Consider the following 14973-nt stretch of genomic DNA (forward strand, 5'->3'; position numbering starts at 1 on the left):
TCAACCATTATCATTTTTTAAACATATTGCACTCTATTTGCATTCTGTAACCATAAACATAGCAGGAGTTTGGAATGAATTTCAGTTCAAAGCTCAGAGGGAGCCGCCTTATGAGTGCATAAAAATGACAGTCACAAGGCAAAATGAATGCTCCATTCATTCATGCTTTTCTATGCCCGCACAACACCTACCATTATTTTGTCAACCACAAAGCAGTGGTCTGGGAATAAACATGCTCTGCATGATAATAAGTTAGCGGCACATTTCACTGCTGTCAGTGAACCAAACATTAATCTCTCTGTCCGGTTCTAACTACTCCGCCTTTTTTTTAATGTACCTGGTGTAAGTCAAGGTGAACCAACGACCAAAAACACAACACAGATCATTTATATCCGGTCCCCGCCTAAAGCCTCGGGTGGGTTTGCATTATAAAGCGGCAGCCACCAGGACAAGGATGATAGGCAGCTGCGCTCTGAACTGGACACTGGACAACAACTCACTCCACAGGAAGCTTGTAAAACATGACCTTTGACCCCTTCCAGCTTTAGTTTGCTTATTTCTTCCTCTTTTCGCATGTAGTTTAGCACAATGAAGGTGCAGAGGAGGCCAGCCTCTCCAAAGGTGACCGGCTGAAAGAACCGGGAGCCTATTAATGGAATATGAAAATAAACCCATGACGGCTCCTTTTGTATGATGGTTTTAAGTGGCTACTGAGTGGCTTTAGGATCAGCTGGAGTTTTTGTTTGCAGGGTGACGACAGAAAGAATGCCAGTGAAATAACTCACTGGGTTGATTTTTTTTTTGTTTGTTTTGTTTTTTTTATCTATCTCTGCTCCCAAACCTCTCTCAGCCATCTCTCCATGAACCCTTAATTACAGCATCAAAGCTGACACGGGCAGCCACTCTTCATCACATCAACGTCTAGTTTGATCATACTTTTCTCATCCCGCCTAGCAAAAGCAGTACGTGTGCACGCTGGATGCTGGGGTGCATTTTTGGTTCGCCGCGCAGACCATAAACTGTCAGAGACAAAGGGCAGTTGTCGGGTTAGTTATTGTATATAACTTAATTTTACTACCACGACTACTGATCATTATAATGATTTAGATCATTATATTCATGCCATCGGCTTTGCTGTTAGCAGATCAACTCACACCTGCTATAATACTTTTTTCAAATGTTTTCTTTTTTTTTTTGCATATTTTAACCTGGCCATTATAATACTGATATAAACTGTGATCAGTTTGCTCACAATAATTATAAAAATTATCAAATTTCTAATCTAACCTCCAGCATCTAACCTCCAGCAACAAAAACCTTGGTGGTGAAAGTGAAGTTCATAGTGTTAACAGACGGGGAAAAAAAAGTTTGAACGAGTTGCAAATCGTGTCAGAGAAGTCATTTCAAGGGTTAGGGCTCAAGCCCAAGTTTTCAATACCCAATTTAAAATATATATTACTAACTTAAAGTAGTTACTGCAGACAGCAGTAGATGTTTCCATGCTGCCATTAAGCTATCACTTGCAAGGCTTTACAGTGAAATTCTGTATCATCAGCGCAAATTTTGCTTTACACTACCCATTAGATGACTTGTGCAAAATTGGAGTCCTGTTAAATATATTTATATATATATATATATATATATATATATATATATATATATATATATATATATATATATATATATATATATATATATATATAGCGCGTTTCTGGATTGCAGTTTCCCCACTTAAAATGTTCAACAATTCTTAGCAGTGGTTTTTTTTTAACAAAATCCTTCTGACAGCAAATCAAACTACCAGATTCTTGTCGGCGCTGCAGCCTCAGCAGGTAAGGGGCTTTTCACTCTGGGACAATTTGGCATTGCTTATTGGTCAGTTACTGACGAGCCGTCAAGATTGACTGACAGCCGGTGTCACATCAAATTTACTGGTTAAAACGTTCAAAAACATGACACGATGATTCACCATCCTCTGTTGGTCTACTCTATCACATAAAACTCACAGTAAGATGACATTAAAAGTTTAAAGTTGTAACGCAACACAGGGGTGTAAATGCTTTTCCAGGCACTGCTTGTGTGGGTACATTTAAAAAAAGCATTCTTTAGAAGAAAGCGTTGCACATGAAGCTCTACGCGGAATGAGGTTGTTGGGGGAGAAACTTAGGCAGCCAGACAGGTCAGCTTTTCGTCTCTCATGCGAACCGGGCGGCAGTGACTGGCCTCCCCATGGGGGAGGTGTGGAACATTAGACTCCATAACATCATTCATAACAGGCGGACGCTCTTCCTCACAAATGGGTTTCACCACAGAGGATTCCCATTAGCATTAAAGTGGAAGAGCCGCGCGAGGTAAAGAAGGTAGAGAGAGACGCTTCACTGCGGCAAACGTGAGGAGCAGCCCAGAGTCCGCGGAGATTTCAAAGCTTTCTGCTCGTTCGCAGGCTTGTCTGAAAGCATCCCAGGTCCCCCGCTGTCCCTGTGGTGTGTTTGCGTGTGTGACATGTATGGCATTAGATCTTGTGGGCCAACCCCCTCCAGCTGGAGGCCAACTCAGAGAACAGACCCTTTGTTTTTCTCTCGAGTTGCTCAGAGAAGGAAAGGCCAGAACCTGTCCGTCAATTTGTAATTAGGCAGCAAACAAGGTGGAGAGTCCCTCTGAACCTGAACAGAAAGATGCCTCACACGGGCAGACTATATAGTAGCCTGCTCGTGTGCATTTACACACATGCACATACGTTTGAAACCGCAAAATATTTAGGCAAAAAGTTAAATTTCAAAGAAATCTCGTTTTTTAATTTCAAATAGCTGCATTTGTTTCAGTGCTTGAATCTAAGCGACCCTCCACATCTGTGCGCCTGATGTCACTCACGTTCAGCCATGCTAGCATGCTGTTTGACTGCAGAGAGCAAATCTAACGCTGCTTTTACAAATATTATAATTCTGTCTGTTACTGGGAATCTAAAACTAAGGCGCTCCGAGTTATAGTTCAAAAACATAAGCACAAATAAAATGAAACCTAATGAGGAGAGAAGAGAAGATTTTTATCAGTTGTGTCCGTTCTTATGATGCACAAGTGGAGCAAAAACAGTTTAAAAATGCAGGACAGAAATTAGGAAAAGAAGCAGAGATATATTAATATGAATAAAAACAAATCAACAAACGAAACAAATATATATACATGTATATGCACTGCCTTTAGTTAATGTTTGACATTCAACAGTAATAGACTGGATAAAAACGGGACCCATGGCAGACTACCATGGCCTAAACCATTGCTAACCAAAATAAGAACACAAAGGCCCCCTCAGATTTGCCAAATATGAGACTTTTGGGAAAAGACTCTTTAGATTGACAAGACAAATACAAAACTATATGGGAGGCGTGCATCCCGTTACATGTTTTTACATACATTCAAACATGGCGGTGGTAGTAGGACGATGATCTGGAGCTGCTTTGGTGCTGCTCTCTACCAGGAGGAGAGGAAAAGAAACATGTCCTGCCTTCAGTTTGTGATCTTAAACTTTGGCATCCTTAAATAATGCAGCAGCACAAAGGGTGCTCCTAATATCTCAAAAGAAAAAAAACTATATTTAACCTAACTAAAAGCTTGGACTCAAATCCAAGAAAATCCTTTAATGCTGCTAAATAGAAACGTGAAAAAAAAAATACTATATTGAGATGTAAAAATACCAACGCTGGTGAATGTAATTACTTGATGGTTGCTGCCTATCATGGACAACAAATCCTGACTGCTATCCAGTAATATGTGGGTTCTCAGTCACGTTCTGTGATAATTTGGCCATCAAAACAGAGTCAGCCCGGTTCAACAAGCATCTTAGAACTAAGACACCTTTCCTTGAGCAGCTTTCAGCAGAAAGCAAGAATATATACACAACTTCAGTTTAAAAGGCATGCGGAACATCTTGCAGACACGTCTGAGCAACCACTTTGACCTCCATCCATCCATCCATGCATCCATGTAGCAACAGCAGACGTAACACAAACGGCACAAATCATGTAAAACTTCTATCTGATCCAAAAAAAAAAAAACAGAATTATTAAAACAGGATGGTAAACACAAGTTAGGTCACATGACTAAATGACGGCAGCTCCCTTCAAACATTTACAGTGTAATTCTCTCTCCATATTGATTTAACGAATCAGGCCAAACACGAAGGTTGTCCTGCTGCCAGACAAAGGATTCAGAAGTGAATTTCATTAAATGAGTTATCTACCTACTTAAAAGTAGTTCTGGCTCACTGAGTGATGAAATGAGCGCCTGCCATGGTTTATGCACCGGTAAGTGTTCTTCGTACAGTAGGTAGCTGGCAATTAGGCGCGGCGCAACATCTCCAGCAACGTCTACCATTCATCTTCCTGGCACGCGGGGAGGGCAACGCGGGGCAGACGGTTCTGCCTCGCGGGTTAAAGGATTTCAGAGGAAGCAGATAACGTTGTAGTTTTTTTTCCCCCTCTCCACGGCCCCCAGGATCTCAGCTTTGACACGTTGCCATTTTCTTCCCACACAGACAAAAGACAGGGGTTGGACCCGAACACGTCCCAGTGGTTGCTCCTGGAGCCCGGCCATTGCTCGTTGGAGCTACAAGCCGACCCTTACGGAGAAGCCCAGAACACGCCGCCATGTAGGCAGCACCGTGTGGCTGAATTCAAGGGCCCGCAGCACCTCGGAGCTTACACACACACACACGCACACACACACACACCGACACACAGCTCCTGCTGGAGTGCCGGCTGACAGCTACAGAGGCCAAACTAATCCAGCTTCGGCCTTTAGCGCCACAAAGCAGCTGGAGGCGCGTAAAAGCTGTTAACGGGTTAAGGTGAAAACGTCTACTGGCAGGTTCACTCTTCTTCGCCGCGCCATTCCCAGCAGCGGCTCGCGGCGCACACCTCCTTCCGGGTGGCACGTCCGACCCGCGCGCACACACTTCAACACGCACGCCCGCCTCTTCAAGGAGCGTATAAATAATCCAAAGTATGCTCTGCTATAACCTGACGCCGCCAGATAGATTTGCTTCGCATATCCATCTGGAAACCTTCCGTTGAAGTCATTTTGGGAAGGGGCGAAAATACTGGTTAGCTGATTGGCCTATGTTGGTGATAGACGGGCCAAATAAACCAATCAGATCAACGAAGCATATGACGTACTCGTCAACATGCTTCGTCGTCGCTCTGTTACGAGCGACGACGAAAACACAACCACAGGCCAAGCTACTCTTGCTGCTGCAGGTAAAGGCTCGTTAGCTCAGCAAAGAAACACTCTGTAATTCCGATAAAACTTGCTCGATAGCCACGCTAACGCTAGTTTCATCGGCTGAAGCCGCCATGTTCTTTAGACTGAACTGACGCGCTTCTCGTTGCGTCACACCTCAACCCGCCTCAAAGCCAACTCTGATTGGACGTTCGTTTGGTGAACGGCTCCAAATTTTCTTTAACGGAGAGTAGCCAGACTGATCTGCGAGTGAAACCTTGAAAGCTCGCAAGATCAGGATGGTCTCACGAGGCTAGCTCTGCTATGCCTCCAGTACGCTCCGACGGAACGTCAAACGCGGCAGAGGAAACAGGCCGTGCTCGGTGTTTCTGTGGAAACCGGCTGCGCGGTGTCGGATTTTTCAGCAGCTTCAGATGAAAGGAGATGCACCCTTCAGGGGTTGCCAACCTACAGTTTCAGAACAGTGATTAAAAAAGTGTTCAACAGATTCTCCAGGACTGGTTCTATTTTGTTCATGAAGAAAGACCAGAACTACAAAAGTACGAACTGACACCGTAGTGACATGATCCGCGCCCACCGTTTTCTACACCGTCCCCTCGCTACATCTTTAAATACCTCTCTGATCCTGAAAATAGTGAACTGAGAGGCGTCTTCACTCAGCAGCAACCGCCACACTGAAGAATGTTGCTGAGCACATGACCCACAAATCCTTTGGTCTTCACTGTCCGCCGTCCAACAAAGAAGTTGAGTTTTGGCTGATCGGTACGTGTCCAACGGAGAATTGTCTGATTCCTGTCAGAAGATGATTTCTGGGAGAATCTTTAGTTTTGGAAAACGCTTCACGCTGTTGTGCTTTTTGTCTTTTAACTCAACATTCAAATGAGTCAAGACGACCCACCAGGGGTGTCGTTCTCTAAAAGTCATTACAGCAACCAAATATTGGTAATCAATCAATGTTTGAGGAATTCACAGAATTAGCTTTGATTTTGTGACATGTTATATAAAATCGCTGAAATAGACTCATAGATGCTACAGATGAGATTTTCTGATTACAGCTAAATAAAACAATGTTGTTGTTTTTTTATCTCAAAAGTGATTCAATTAGAAGCAATAGGGTAATAATTGCCTGCATACCTCTCGTATAACCTCAATATAGGGGTGGACAATAATTCAAATATCAATATATATCGCAATATAACTTTATTTAATAACCGTGATATGACAGTTCTGATATTTCAATATACATCACAGTCTTTGATTACAGCATTTGTAACTGACTGACGTTCCGGGTTTTATGTAGTTTTATGTGTTTCAGTTGTTAAAATGTTATATTGGAGGAGTTTTATATCGTTTGTTTATATAGTTTGTTTATATCGATATCATAATTATATGGTATCGACCGAAATTAAGAAATATATCATGGTCTAAGTTTTGGCCGTACCCTCCAGCCCTACCTCAATAAGCCCTAATTTAAAGGGACCAAAAAAGCAACTGGGTGGTTTGGCATCGTCATGTGCACCGTGCTGAACGTGGACCAGAGAAAGAGGAGGGGAGAGCTGTCTGAGGCACTCAGAGAGATGGTTCTCCATCCATTCCTTTGCAACCCCTCGCATTTCTTTACATTTTGTCATGTTACAACCACAAGGTTCAATGCATTTGCTGGGATTTTACGTCACAGACCAAAACAAAGCAGTTGAAAATTGCAAAGGAAAAAAAACGTTTTTTTCTACAATTTTAACAAATAAATAATGATATTGAAAAGGTTAATAACTATTAATAAATAAACGGTTTTCATAGCGTTGCTGATCTTTTGTGGTATGTCTCCATGTTTTTTTCGACCATGATAGCTACATCCAGTTTCACATCCACTCTGCAGCATGATGCTGCCACCACTACATTGGCTACATTGTACTCTGGAGGACTTGTGGTGATGGTTCTCTGTCACACGTTCATCAGAGCACATTCTTCCACATATTTGCTGTGTCCTCCCTCCACGAGGCTTGTGTCAAACTGCAAAAGGGATTTCTTGTTTTGTGCTTTTCATCAACGGCCGTCTTCTCCCACTCTTCCAAAAAGGCCTGATTCATGCTGTGAAAAACTACTAGTACACCCGAGCTGCTGGAGCTCTGCAGCTCCTCCAGAGTTAGAATAGGCATCTTGGTTCCTTCTCTGATTAGCTGCCCTTCTCCTCTTCTTGCCCAGCCTGTCGGTATAGATGGACCGTCGTGCCTGGGCAAGTTTGGGTGCCCCTCCTTGCGTTTTTTTTCCAACACTCTGGGTTGAGATCTCCGACGTCTGCAGCTTCAAACGTCTTCCACAACCTTCAGGAAAAAAGCAACGTCGAGGTATGATCGACATTTAAATCTGACTGAGGTCAGTGCATCTGTCCGCCTGTGCATGCGTGCACCAACATGAAGACCGGGGTCCTGGCGGCCCATCCACGCCCTTCTGGCCTGCGCTCCAGAACGCCAGCGGCACTGACACTCCGCAGAGATTTCCAGGAGAAAAAGCTTTTGACAACACAGGACAACAAAAAGAAAACAGAGCACAAGTAGGCCAGCCTCACAGGGAGCCTCAGTCCTCCCTCGCCTCCTTCCCCTGTCCTGTCCTGACTTTTCAGACTGTCCTCGTAAAGACGACAGCCCTTAGTGCAAACTAACAGTCGGCCGCCGTCACCGGCGCAAACACAGAACCGGCGGCGGGTGTTTTTTTCTCCGTGTGTCTCGGGCCCCAGCGCCGCTTCCTCTAAGCACACAGTGCACGACCTGTCTGCTTTCTGTGCTTTTTGGACCTCATTGTTGACAAGCTAGAAACAGGAGGCCTAGACAAACCCATAGGTGAGGGGTGCTGGGGTAATAAAGTGCTTCTGATGAAAGCTTAATGGCCCCTTCACCTTTATTGATGGCGCTGGGATGGGGATTCTGCGCCGCGGTCCGCTGCCGTAATAACACGGATCGCTCCGTGCAGAACAGCAGCTCCATCAACCTCGCACTCGCCAGCGCACTGAGCAGAGAGAGGCTCATAACTGGGAGGGCACGGATTAACAAACTGAACACTGGCTGAGTCATTAAATCGCCCTTGATTTTAGCCAAATGGGCTCTAAACAGTGTATCAACACTGAACTCAATTAAAGCACGGGTGGTTGTTAGCGTGCGACATCAACAATCAGCCAGAACAGGAAAATCACTGGGAGGCAGCAGACGGCCAAGCCGCTGGATGGAGTCCAGATGCGTCATGGTAAATGGACTGAACTTATACCGACCAGAGAGCTTTACACTCGAGCCACCTTCACCCAATCGCACTCACTAACACGCACGCATTCATAGTTTTTTTTTTTTATATGAATTAATCTGGTTTGTAAGTCTGGTATTTTGTTTTCTACTTGTTTTTGCTGCTGTCACGCCTGGATTTATCCATTGTGGGACAATAAAAAAAGTATTTTATAGCATTCCATTCTAACCTTTTCTTTAAAAAGGAGAACAATTTGGTAGTTGTTTTTTTTTTTTTTTTTCAGCCAGTTAACCGACAGCGTGCGCAGATCGGTAAGCAACTTGGGGTTAAATGCCTTGCACAGGGGCGCATTGACATGTGACAGGGGCGGCTGGAATCGAACACACAACCTTCTGATTGCGTGACGACTACTCTCTGAGCCCGAAGCCACCAAAAGTTGGGGAAAAAGAGGAAAGATGTGTAAACGTGTAATATGAAGGCGTGAATGACACTGCTGAAAGAAATCTGACTCAAGAAGCATCAGTTAACCTTTCAAGGACTTAATTTTGGAACATTCAGGAAAAATAAGTATCAAGTTTGGTTTTTCAAAGCGTTTAAGAGGTGGTGGTGTCTTGCCTTTAAGAAAGTAGAAAATAGACAGTAAAAATGAGTAGCTGCCGCTGGGTGCGTAATAGTCTTAATTTTGGCAGTAATGCTGCTCCATACTTAGGGAGCATATGGTGAATCTCCTCTTCTCTGTCCTGGCCACAGAGAGAATGCCCCACTGGCAATGCCTAGACTGTATTTCTGATAAATTTAATGTTACTTTATTTGAAGAGAATGGCGCTTTTCATTTAAAATATATAAGGACATTTATAAGTGACCGCAAACTTTCCTGTTGATGTGGCATGATCTGTGTGCACTGACTTAATGCAGAGTAAATCAAGGGTTACCATTCTCTCCAAGTAGAACACTAGCACTAGTTGCCAAGCTCTAAATAAAATCAACTAGGTAATATGGTGCTGTTTTGCTTTAAACCTTTGTGTTAATAGTATCATACAGTGAAATTGTAGTATTTCTTTTTACTCAAGGTTATTATCACTCAGTCTCATCCAGGCCCCTTGCCTGGTTATGAACTGCTGAAGCAGTGGAAGCGTCGTGGCCATCTGAGCACCTGACCGCGCCCCTCACCCTTATAGCACGTGATGAGACGCACTACATGGGACAAGTGTCTTGGTGCATAATGCAACACCACGCAAGTCAAAAGCTGCTCGGCCAGCACACGGACTCGATCGCGTCGTTCTCTGCCGATCCAACACCCGACCATCAATATCCTTTAGATGTTTGTACTACAACTCCACAAACAGGACCTATTAATAACTCCCTTTGAAATGCTAATTTACCTTCATACATAAATCATAACTGCAGAGCTGGTGGGTGTGCTGAGCACGCGGGGGGTGGGGGGGGGGGGGTACAAACAGCCTCAAGTAAGTAATGGCATTATGCTGAAACTTGCTTCCAAAACACAAGCGTGCTGTCAAGGCTCCTCGTTTTGGCTCAGTGAGGGTTCCCCACTCTACCTGACCACGCACATATTTGACCACCAGACATATTTCAGCAAAACAAGATCAGATCTGGCACACAGATGCTGACGTTCACCCCACCCCCAGACCGTCCCCGTCTGCGAGGACGCCTGTTGATGTGTGGTAAAACTGCACAGCTGTTCACACCCTCGGTGCGCTCCACTAGCACATCCTTTACTGGGAGATGTGAGGTACTTGCCGGTGGGGGAGTCCTGAAACGGAGAGCAGCCCGCCAACCTGTTGCCACCACCGACCCCCAGGAGATGCCATGCTGTGTGATGCCGCACCCCCTTCCTGATCAGTGCGTTGTTTTTTTTCTGACTGAAAAAGCAACCCGTCATCCTAAATGTGGGTGTTTTTCTAAACTAAAGGCTTTAAGAGGAGAAGCACGCAGCTTCATGGGATGTTCGGTTAAACTGTGGCAGACGTGGGTGCCGTCAGGGGTCCCCTCGCCTTCAGTCGGCGGAGGCAGGGAATCTGAATAACAGTAACGGTCCTTTAAAGACGTGCAAGAAAAAGGCCGAAAAAAATAAATGTGATTAATCAATTAACATTAATTCAAATATTATTTGCAGTAGCACGTCATACAGGGGGGAAAAAATCCAACCCTTGAATTTGAGCACGTTTATTCAGTTTAGAAGGACAATGTAAAGAATTTTCTTTCTAAATCATTATCCTTGCTGTTAATACTTTGTACAACTTCTTTTTTTTGGTTTTACCAATAAGAGCAATCACTCTTGGAACCTCTAACGATTCCTGGAGCGCGTGATCTTTGGCCATTCCTCTCAGTTCTCTCTCTCTCTAGGGTCTTCCAGAGTCCCGGCTCTTCTTTTATGCAGCCTTCTCCTCAGGTCACATGACAGGACAAGAAGGTTCATTTTGTATCTAGTGAACCAGTTCTGTGCTGATGCTCTATGTTTTGAGATCATTAACCTCATTAACAACGAACAGTTTTCAGTTTACTGAGAAAGGCCACCAGATTTTTATTTAACATCTCCTGGTACTTAAGGGTTGCTTTCCCGTGGCCCACAGCATGCCAGATCCTCCACCGTATGTAACAGGGGGCCTAATTTGCTTTTCCACATATCCCGTCTCTGCTTCACACCAGATGCCCACGGTTGCTGCCAAATAGCTCCATCTTATTTTAATCTGACTGAGTAGGTCCAGTTAAAGTCTCGTTAGAGTTCAGAAAACTCCATGTTTACATTTGTGATGGTAGGACAGAAAAGTTTTTTTCCCTGGAATGTCTCTTGTTAGCAACTAAGGGTTGTCATGGAGCCCCCAAAACGCCACTCCTTGCTATAGTTCTCTGACAGTGAGCTTTGGGGATTTTCCCCCCTTACAGTCCTCCTTAGTGTGCATGGTGGCATGATAAACAGTGACTCTTCACCCAGCAACAGTTCCCTTTGCTTCAAACTTTTGGATCACAGTAGAAACGGACAGGTTTGGGCGAGGAGCGATTGTCTTGAAGCCCTTCCCTGACTTTTGACGACATCTGTCTATGTTTGACGCCATGTTTTCCTGGTGAACAGAGGCCAAGAGGAAAAGGCCGTCGGTGCCATGTGACGACGTCAACGATCAAATAGAGGTGGGTAAAGAACCTCATCAACTTAATGTGAAAAACAAGGTTAATCACAAAAAAAACTTTCTAACTTGTGGATTTTGCTACATTTTTCAGCGGGATGTGGTTGCTTCAATGAAAGATGGATATCTTTTGAGGCTTTTTTACACATATTTAGTCCCAATAAACGTTAATAAACTGATGAAAATCAACATTTTTAAGCTGTGCTTTTCTGAGATCATTGACTTGACGTTTAAAATGTCAATCACGACACGTTTTCTAGGCTTGTATGTCATTTTGTTGATTGGAGGATTGAATAGAGTTCAGGGGCGGTTCTAGACCAACAGGGGCCCGTGCCCCTGTAGAAATGGCCTTGGCCCCTGTTATGGCCCCTGTACTAAAAGCATGATGTTAAATAAACTTCTCGTAATTATTTGCAATGGCAAAGAGACCATAACTGATCGGTCACTTTGACCAATATTATTTTTTACCTATACAGCTTTACTCTAAAAAGAATTTAAAACTTAAGATGTTTCACGTTTAGCTTTAGCCGCATTGAGCAGGGGGCAAAGTTTTCAACTGCTAGATCAGGGGTCTGAAACCTGCAGTTCCAGAGCCACAAGCCACTTAATATTATTATACAGTTAAATATTGCCATTTTATATTTTTAATTTTTTTTTATTCTGTGCCCCTGTAAAAAAAAACACTGGCCCCACCTTGGCCCCCCTGGTAAATTTGGTCTAGAACCGCCCCTGATAGAGTTCTATCAACCCCTGGCCACGCTGCCGTGCCCTGCCCAACTCCCCCCCAAATCAACCACATGTTAGGGGTAAGGGGTGTGTATGCCTCGTTACCTGCCAGGAGCTGGAGGGGATCTCTGCAAATTTGCCCAGTCCCCCGAAGGTGTAGCACCGGTACATGTGATCCAGAGACTCGGAGCAGTGCCACAGCAAGCCGAAGCTCACCGAGTCCTTGGAGCCGTGGTGCTGATGCTGGTGGCCGCCCCTCAGCTGGTCCTTAACAATCCAGGCGGGGGAGATGAAGCTGAAGCTGCAGACGGCCACCAGGGCGGAGGACAGGAGCACCCAGAAGCAGCCCACACAGCTGAACATGGTGGCGGCGGCTTGGGGCAGAGACTCCGAGGACAGACCCAGACCGATCCCGAACCGGGCTTCTTCTTCTTTCTTCTCCCGGCCCAGGAGCCAATGCATTTGGAGCTGGCCGCCTTCAGGAGCGAGACTTCAACTTGTCCCCTTCTCCCTGTCCGGCACTACATGAGCAACAAGCAGCAAAGGCGGTCAGCGGGCATCAGCGGCCGGTTCCCCGGGACATCTGCTCTGCAGGAACCGAACCCAGGAGGAGAAGCTGAAGATGCAGCGAAGTCAGGTGTTCGGCTCGCTCGGGCTTGCCAGGAGGCGGGATGTGACTCCAAAAGGTGTTTTCACAGCCGGGCTGGAGGCGCAGCACTTAGAGGAGCGGCTGAAGTCAGAGCAGGAGGCAGGATGAAAGGCGTTAAGTGAGGCCAGGACTGCTCCCCTGCCAAGCCCGGGATGCTCCCTCTGCCTCAGGACCGACAGCGCCTTACTTCGCTCCCAATCTTCGCTTCAATTGACTCTCAACAACGTTAAGTTCACGCTTGCTCAAACGGGCGCTTCCGCCCTGGGACCTTCAAAGTAAAATCCCGATCCATCAGGTCCAGCCGGTTCAGCTTTAAAGCTGCTGGCCGTGTCTTTCCGTAAAAAAAATCACACACCCAACTTAGACAGTTTATCACCTGCAGAACAACTTGTGTTTTCACTGTTTTTGTTCTAAATTAATCGAGATAAATCTTCCCATCCAAAAAAAACCGAAAAAAAAAACTGAATGCCTCATGTGTCACATAAGGCACGAAACACATCTGCAATGAAATTTCTCCATCAAATTTTTTTTTTCCCCTTCTTCTTCTTCTTGAATTCTGGCAAAACAGTAGAGTATTATTTGACAACACTGCATGGACTTACAAGAAAATGAGGCGAGAACCAAACGCATTGACGTTATCTGTTAAGTGGACCGGGGCTGGGACATTGCTGTCAAAAATCTTTGGTAATCAGTTCAAGCGGTTATAAAAAAATCTCTAGTCTTGCTGATTACTTTCATTAAGAGGAGTTTCAGGTCCCATTGTTGTATCCTGGAAAACTGCAGCATCACGAGTCACATGTACTGAAAATAATCAGATAAACTCATGAGTCCAAGTCCTACCAGTTAGCCCTACCATGGATGCAAATCAGCAGTACAGTGTATGCAAGCGGTTCTTAAAGCTAGGGTTGCAAATCAGATACCATTTATGGTCATTCAAACAGAATACAACATGGACTCGTTTTCAAAGCGGCAAATGTTTGGGTGAAATAATCAGATGGAAAAAATCAGACAAACAAAAATACAGTTTAGTAGGCTAGGTGACCGTCATCAGCCTGGTTTGCCTCACTTTAACTCTCCAAGGCGGTGCTCATCAAGGCTTGGGTTCACTGGAGACAAACTGGCTCAGAGAAGTAAGGTTCGAACCGCTTGCAATCACAAGATCGAGGTGCTCCACAAAATATGTCAAAACCTGTAAAATGTTGCTGGTATGCCTGCTGGGCCGCTCAGTTCTTGCGTCTTGTGATGTCATCAACTTCAATAACGCAAAAGGTCAATTGGTTTCCCCTTCAGTCAGCTTTTTAAAAAAGCGTATTTGTGAAACCCTGCAGTAGAATTCCAAGCTTTGGCACTATAATGTCACTAAGGAATGCTAGATGATTTTTAAGCGTAAAGAACATCTCACGCTAGGCCTTATTGTATTTCCTGAACTTTTGATCAGTCCAAGGAACTATTTTACTTTAATGGTTTTATTCTCCATATTTTAACTTTTTCCTTTTCTGCAATGTTTCCCTTACAAACTGTCCTTCAAAGCACTTTGGACTCCCTTGTGCAGGAAGGGTGCAATAAAAATAAACTTGCCTTGTCTTTACAGTACAGATTTTCCTGGACTTAATATTCAAAAAGGCCAGAGATCTATAACAAACCATTTTCTCAGCCAACACTGCCCCCACGTGGTGAGACGTGATAATAGACAAGTCTCATACTGTGTTTTTTCTTTTTTTTTTTTTTTTAACAATACCGAAAGTTATTTTTTTAAAATAAGAACCCACCAACACTGTGTTTAAAGTATATCAGATAAGCATTTCTAACAAAACAGTTTAAATAAAGAAACACGGGGAAAAAGTTTTATAATAACTGTATTTGAATCAAACACATTTTAAATATATTATAGATCAAGTACACATACATGTCAAAAAACAGTGGTACATGGTACCAAGAGTTTTTTTTCTGGTTCCTTTCCACATCTAGGTAAGGCTCAAAAGAAAT

At 44.3% G+C, this 14973-nt stretch overlaps 1 protein-coding gene across 1 annotated transcript in view; it reads right to left on the reverse strand.

The window, feature by feature from the left end:
* The window catches only part of LOC105932194 (transmembrane protein 211), a 262430-nt gene extending 249222 nt beyond the window's left edge, over positions 1-13208 (reverse strand). The window contains exon 1 of the mRNA XM_036143391.1: positions 12444-13208. Coding sequence (XP_035999284.1) covers positions 12444-12800 — 357 coding nt within the window. The 5' untranslated portion in view covers positions 12801-13208. The remainder of the gene's footprint in view (positions 1-12443) is intronic.
* Positions 13209-14973: the final 1765 nt, after the last annotated feature.

This window comes from Fundulus heteroclitus, chromosome 11 (genome assembly GCF_011125445.2).
Source record: "Fundulus heteroclitus isolate FHET01 chromosome 11, MU-UCD_Fhet_4.1, whole genome shotgun sequence".
Lineage (NCBI taxonomy): Eukaryota > Metazoa > Chordata > Actinopteri > Cyprinodontiformes > Fundulidae > Fundulus > Fundulus heteroclitus.